The 7,519-nt window shown below is 40.9% G+C and overlaps 1 protein-coding gene across 1 annotated transcript; it reads left to right on the top strand.

Moving 5' to 3' along the window:
* Window positions 1-2,534: 2,534 nt before the first annotated feature.
* Window positions 2,535-7,268, top strand: LOC308694894 (interferon-induced very large GTPase 1-like; the record flags this gene model as incomplete). Its single annotated transcript, XM_081372704.1, has 1 exon — window positions 2,535-7,268. The coding sequence occupies one exon, from the start codon at window positions 2,535-2,537 to the stop codon at window positions 7,266-7,268; it is 4,734 nt and encodes a 1,577-aa protein (XP_081228830.1).
* Window positions 7,269-7,519: the final 251 nt, after the last annotated feature.

The following is a 7,519-nucleotide window of genomic DNA, read 5'->3' as shown; positions in this document are numbered from 1 at the left end:
AACAAGTACACAGTACTTTGTTGAGTTGATATTTAACAGTGGTGTTTTTTTTCCCTGGTAGTTTCTCTGTAATTGCATACTAATCACCTCAAGTAATTACACACTAAAATACTATAATTTACCATATGCTTACCAGGTATATACTTAGTAATTAGTTTGTAGTTTCTCTGCATTTACATACTTGGTAATTACTAATAACCAACTATAACTTACCATATATTTACCAGGTAAATACCTAGTAATTAGTTTGTAGTTTCTCTGCATTTACATACTTGTTACCTGTGGTAATTACCAATAACCAACTATAACTTACCATATATTTACCAGGTAAATACCTAGTAATTAGGGGACTGTAAAAGGAAGGGTTACCTAAGAGGGGTATTTTGGGGGGTCCCCGACAAATATATTTTAATATTAAACATGATTGTAAAAATGATAGGTCTTTACTGACGTTTTATATTTATAACAGTAATTTATTTATTTCCTAGCGCGAGGCAGCAATCAGGGCAGCTATTAGCCGAGTGAGTTCCTATACAGCATCACAGATAGTTGTTGTGCTGCTCCCGCAGACACGTACTGTAGCTGAACGCGGCAAACCGAAACCTCACAAAGAGAGAAATCCTGAATGAAAATCCTGTAAGTGCTTCGATTATGTTTATATCTCCATAATTGCTTATAGTAAAATATTAGGAGTTCGAGTTCCTATATCAAAAGTTGCATTAACTAGATACCCAGTGTAATGATTAGAAGAGTACGTTTGTCAACGTTTCTTGCTAACTGTATGTGTATGAAGCCAAATGATCTGCCAGCTAACAGCAGACCTAGCAGCTAGACTAGTTATTCAAAGCTGGCTTAACAACCTACTTGTCCAGTCAGTGATTACAAAAGATAACCAGGACTTAATTCAAGTCTGTGAGTTGATTAAAGTGAATGTTATTTGAGCATGAATGAGTATGTACATGAGAGCTTGGTAAGCTATCTAGGAAGCTAATATTATTTTTCTTAATTTAGAATCCTGCATCATGGAGAGAAAAAGAGGAAGAAGAAAAAGAAAGATCACCAACGTTTTTCAAGGGTAAATTGTGCTTACAGTATGTCATAACATGGCTGTTGTTGGGGGAAATTGTAGATATATTGGTCAACACTTATTATTCACAGATGTCTTCATTAAAATTAATTTAATATAGCCAAATGTTTTACCATAATAATAGTAATTAAAACAATATTTAAAAAGGCCAGCTTACAGCAGCTCAGCCCAGCCCAGCCAAATACAGCCCAGCTTAGGGCAGTGCAGCCAAGCACAGACCAGCCAAAGCACAGCCCAGCCAAAGCATGGCCCAGCCAAGCACAGACCAGCTCAGCAGAGTACAGCCAAAGCACAGCCCAGCCAAAGCATGGCCCAGCCAAGCACAGACCAGCTCAGCAGAGTACAGCCAAAGCACAGCCCAGCCAAAGCACAGCCAAGCACAGCCCAGCTCAGCACAGTACAGCCAAAGCACAGCCCAGCCAAGCACAGACCAGCCAAGCACAGACCAGCCAAAGCACAGCCCAGCCAAAGCACAGCCAAGCACAGCCCAGCTCAGCACAGTACAGCCAAAGCACAGCCCAGCCAAGCACAGACCAGCCAAAGCACAGCCCAGCCAAGCACAGACCAGCCAAAGCACAGCCCAGCCAAAGCACAGCCAAGCACAGACCAGCCAAAGCACAGCCTAGCCAAAGCACAGCCAAGCACAGACCAGCCAAAGCACAGCCAAGCACAGCCCAGCTCAGCACAGTACAGCCAAAGCACAGCCCAGCCAAGCACAGACCAGCCAAGCACAGACCAGCCAAAGCACAGCCCAGCCAAAGCACAGCCAAGCACAGCCCAGCTCAGCGCAGTGCAGCCAAAGCACAGACCAGCCAAAGCACAGCCCAGCCAAAGCACAGCCAAGCACAGCCCAGCTCAGCGCAGTGCAGCCAAAGCACAGACCAGCCAAAGCACAGCCCAGCCAAAGCACAGCCAAGCACAGCCCAGCTCAGCGCAGTGCAGCCAAAGCACAGCCCAGCCAAAGCACAGCACAGCCAAAGCACAATTCTTCAGAATTTTTAATAATTTAATAATAAAATTTTAGGGGACCCCCCAAGAGTCCTAAGTCATTTCGAACCCTGCACATAACCACTCTGTGGGAGGCAGAATAATTGCTGGTTGGGTAGGGGATCAAATACTCAATCAAATGCTAATCATTTTATAACCTTTATATAATGTGTTTTTCTCTGGATTTTCTTGTTGATGTTTCGTCTCTATCAGTTAAAATAAACCAACCTTAAAAACTGTAGACCCTATCTTTCTTTGTAAGTGGGCAAACTTACAAAATCATCAGGGGATCAAATCATTATTTTCTCCACTGTATATTTGTTCCGTATAAAAGTTATTTCTCAAAAAAAAAAAAAAAATTTGCTTAATCAACAGGGGAAACAAGGACTGTGGACAATCAGGAGTCAGTCCTGATCAACACCATCATTACAACAGGAAAATACTGAAAATGACGGAAAACATGACGGAAAATCTGTTTCACAAACTTCATCTTGAAGTCGGGAGTCTCAATAACCTGAGACCAGCAGATGTTCTTCAGATAACTACACATTCTTTACAGTCCAATGAGTCTTGTGCTGAGGAAGAGCTGGTTCAGACTTTCCTTCAAAAACTTTTGATGATGAACTACAGAGCAAGATACATCAAAATTAAAGAGACCAGTAAACAGGATCAAACAAAACAGGGAGACTCCTTGAAAACCAGCAGTAATTTTTTTGAAAAAATGTCTTTGTCAAACAAAGGAACGAATCGATCTGATCGAATTCACCCGATAGATGTTCAGATGGCTGTGTTTCTTTGTGCTGATGATTTCCTGAAGCAGCTGATGGTCACTAAACTGTGCCAGTGTCAGTACGCTCTGCCTCTGCTTGTTCCCAATCCATTCACACAGCAGATTGAGTTTCCTCTCTGGACATTCAGACAAATCAACAAGAGCTGGAAGACGAGAAACCCCAAAGATGAAACCATCAGTCAAACCCAGCTGATCTACAAGGCACAAACTCCAATGGTGTCTTTCTTCAGGTTTGATTCTGTGTCTTCATCCAAGTCTGAGCTGATGAACAGTCTGATCAATGAGAAACACAACACGTTCTTCCACAGGAACTGCCCAGGCAGCAGCAGATCCAGAGTCCTGATGGATGGAGTGGTGGAGATCGCCTGGTTCTGCCCCTCTGGGAAAAACACAGATAAATTCAATGACTATGTTGCGTTCTGTAATCTACACGGTGATGCAGGAGACCATGAGAAACAGCGGCTGATCCTCACTGAAATGTCCTCAGTCAATGTTGTCCTTCTAGCACAACCTGACAGGAATTCCAGAAGTGCAGAAATAATAGAAAATCTGTACACAAACACGAAGCCACTCATTTGTCTTTTCACTGAGGATGAATCTACTATGATTGAGACAGACAAAGGAAAATACAAGATTGGTATGAAAGACAGAAATCAATCAGAAGTATCTGAAGATCTCAGAAGAGCTATAAATGATTGTCTCTCAGAATCATCTTCCACTTTCAGACTTGAAGATTTGTCCAAACACTCAGACATCAGTGTAGATGAGAAAGATAATGAAGACTGCAGCAGAGGGAAAAAAGCAGCACAGTCGATGATTAGTTTGCTGGAGAAGAAAGATCTGATAGGAATCAAAGAATCAATTCTACCTCATCAGGGAAAACTGTGGCATCAGTGGAGTCAGAAGAACAAAGAACTACACCGACCTCGAGGAGATGAAATAGAAACGGAAATCAGTAGAAAACAAACAGACCTGAAGATAATCCGTAAACAGCAGCATGAATCTAACATCAGTGAGTTTATGAAGCTCTTCATTAGACAAATGAACTCACATAATAAACATGAGAAGATGTTTTTCATTAAGTGGCTCGGAAACCTCCTGGATGAACATACATCAGCTGATCTTTCTGTTATACATCACAAATATGATGAAAAGTGGTCAACAGTCTTACAACTGAAAGAGAAACATGATCAATCTAAACAACTCATAGCTGAACAAACTGAACTTGAGAGAATATCTGAGGATCTTCAGGCTGCAGGCTTTGGTTTGGAGCACATCATGAGGGAGATCGGTCAGATCTATGAATCATGTTCATCTGTGAAGGAGGAGAAGAAAGGCCTGCAGTTTGACTTCTCTTCTCTCCCGAGTCTTGCAGCAGAGATGATGATCTCTGGATTTCCACTGGAGCTGATGGATGGAGATGCTGTTCATGTTCCTCTGATCTGGATCTCTGCTGTTCTAGATGAACTCGTAAAGAAACTGGGAGACCAGAGAGTCTTTGTGCTGTCAATTTTAGGGATTCAGAGCTCTGGGAAATCCACCATGCTGAACGCCATGTTTGGGCTCCAGTTTGCCGTCAGTGCCGGCAGGTGCACCAGAGGAGCATTCATGCAGCTGGTCAAAGTCTCAGACGAGATGAAAACACAAATGAAATCTGACTATATTCTGGTTGTTGATACTGAGGGTCTTCGTGCTCTAGAACTGGCTGGAAAATCAACAACACATCATGACAATGAATTGGCCACATTTGTTGTAGGTCTTGGACATGTGACCTTGATCAACATCTTCGGAGAAAACCCCACAGAGATGCAGGACGTTCTTCAGATTGTTGTTCAGGCCTTCATGAGGATGAAGAAGGTCAGACTGAATCCCAGATGTGTGTTTGTGCATCAGAACGTCTCAGACGTCACAGCTGGAGAGAAAAACATGGAGGGAAGAAGACGACTGCAGGAGAAACTGGATGAGATGACTAAACTCGCTGCTAAAGATGAAGTCTATGATGCAGATCGTTTCAGTGATATTATTAGATTTGATGTCCAGAAGGATGTGAAGTATTTTGCTCAGCTCTGGGAGGGAAGCCCACCCATGGCACCACCAAACCCGAACTACTGTGAGAATATTCAAGACCTCAAGAAGACTATTATATCTCATGCCTCAGAATCAGATGGAATAAAGCCGAAAGACTTAAAATATCGTATTAGCGATCTCTGGGAGGCTTTATTGAATGAAGGATTTGTCTTCAGCTTCAGAAATTCTCTGGAGATTTCAGCCTACAGGAAACTGGAGACTGAATACAGCAAGTGGTCCTGGAGTCTTCGCAGCGCCATGATGGAAACTGAGAATAAACTGCACAACCTAATAGAAAATAAACAAATTCATGAGGTTGAGGAAACCACTCTTCAAAGAGAACTGAAGAAAACGAGCGAAGAAGTGAAAAAATCAATGACAGAATTCTTTGAGAAAGACACAGATAAAGATATGCTGATTCAATGGAAAACATCATTTAAGCTCAAAATCAAGGATGTTCAGGTAAACATTGTAAGAGAAACAAAGAGGAAATTAAATGAGGTTCTTCAGCAGCGAGACCTGAAGAAAAAGATTGATGATGAGAGGAAAAAGCATGAAGACACTCTCTATAAAAAGAGTGAAGAACTTGCCTTAAAATTCAAAGACAAACGTAACGATGAAGAAACACTGAAGAAAGAGTTTGATTTGTTTTGGGAACAGTGGATAAAGAAGATCATCACAGACAATCCAAAAATCAAAGACATTGATATAATGAGAGATGTGAGAGAGATCCTCAGTAAAGTGTATGAAAGTGCTTCTGTAGACCACTGGAGCGAGAGCAGTGAGAACAACAACATTTTCACTCTGCCAAGTTATTCAGATTATGCTATTTACAAAACGTCCACAAAAGGAAAGATTAAAGAGGCTGTAAAGGGTGTTTACAAAGCAGTTAAAGAAACACTTGGATATACTCAAACTCTGTCTCCAGAAGATGAAGCCCAAATAAGATCATTAGTCGCAGATGTTGCTCAGAAGACAAACGAAATGATTAAGTCATTTAAAATTTCAAAGACGGGCTACAACAAGAGCTACATTCAACAAGTTACAGATTACATCAAGGCTAGAATATTAGCCCATGAGGAAGGAGTAAAATATGTCTTCAAGAATGAATTCTTCATGGATTTGTCTTACTCCATCTTTAAGAAAGAAAAAGAGATGATCACTGAACAACAGAGAATGTTCAGGGAAGCCAATGATCCTGTTCTCTATTTGGAGAAGAAGAGAGAAGAGTACCATAGTATTTTCCAGAAATACTGCAATGGATCTGCTTCAGCTGCAATTTTTGGTGAGATCATCTGTCAGAAACTTAAAGAGCCCATTGAGCAGAGTGTCTACAAGAAGACTGCCAAAGATCTGACAGATGAAATTAAATCAAACTCTGCAGCACTGAATGGAAACAGATCAAACCTGGAGAAACATATCCTGAAGGTACTGGCAAAAGAGGAGGATTTTGGCAAATACATGAAATACATTCATAATCCCAGAGATCACTTCGAGAGCTTCATTAGAGATGAAGTCATTCAGTACATCAAGAATAAGTTCAGTGTCAGTGTTTTACCCAAGATGAAGGAGAGCATTAAACTCCTGCAGCAGAAAATAATAAAAGCAGCTCGTGAATCTACTGAATATGTTCAAGCGAACAGAGGAGATGTTGGTTTGTGGAAGAAGAATTTCACACAGAAGCTCTCAGCTGAGCTGATCTTCTCTGAACAAGACCTCAGTGGAGTGAAACATCATGATGTTGAGGATTTCAACATCCTAAAAGATGTGATAACACAAGAACTTCCTACTACAATGTCTGACATCAGCAGTAGATTCAACACAAATACATTTCCTGTAAATCTGGACCACAGTTTCAGACCAGATAAGATTCTGATTGATTCCTTCTGTAAGTGCTGTTGGGCTCAGTGTCCGTTCTGTAAAGCCATCTGCACCAACACCATAGAAAACCATGAGGATAGACCACACTACACTGATCACAGTGTTCCTTTCCACAGAATGAATGGAATAGCAGGGTGGTATTTCAGGCATACAACAAACTTGTCTCCTTGGATCTGCACATCATCTGTAGCAAGCAACGATCGAGAATTTTACCCTGATGCCTCAGATAAATCAGTCCCATATAAAAAATACAGAACAGCAGGAGGAAAATATGCAAAGTGGAGCATCACCCCTGATACCTCTGAGCTGCCCTACTGGAAGTGGTTTGTGTGCAGATTCCAGAAAGATCTGGAAAAACACTTCAAGAAAACATTTGAGGGGTATGGTAAGATACCAGCTGAATGGGGACAATGCACACAAAAGGATGCTATTGAGAGTTTGGATAAATACATCTAAATGTATAAATGAAAGAAGTTTAAAGGTCTTTGATTTGCAGTTTGAAAAAAAAAATAGTTTATGTTCATCACCACAGTGAATATGTTATCAATTCATTTAGTAGTATTCATTATAGTTTATTTACAACAAAAGTGATGGTTAATACGTGGTACATTTGTTATTTTCAAACTAGTCTTCACTGGTAATGGTAAACCTGTAACAAACCTTTATTTAACTGACTGACACTTCTGTGGCAAACCAAGTGGCATCAT

Source organism: Scardinius erythrophthalmus (genome assembly GCF_964197995.2).
Source record: "Scardinius erythrophthalmus genome assembly, chromosome: 8".
NCBI classification, from domain to species: Eukaryota; Metazoa; Chordata; class Actinopteri; order Cypriniformes; family Leuciscidae; genus Scardinius; species Scardinius erythrophthalmus.
The sequence above is the reverse complement of the archived record's forward strand: the minus strand, read 5'-3'. Positions and strand labels throughout refer to the sequence as shown.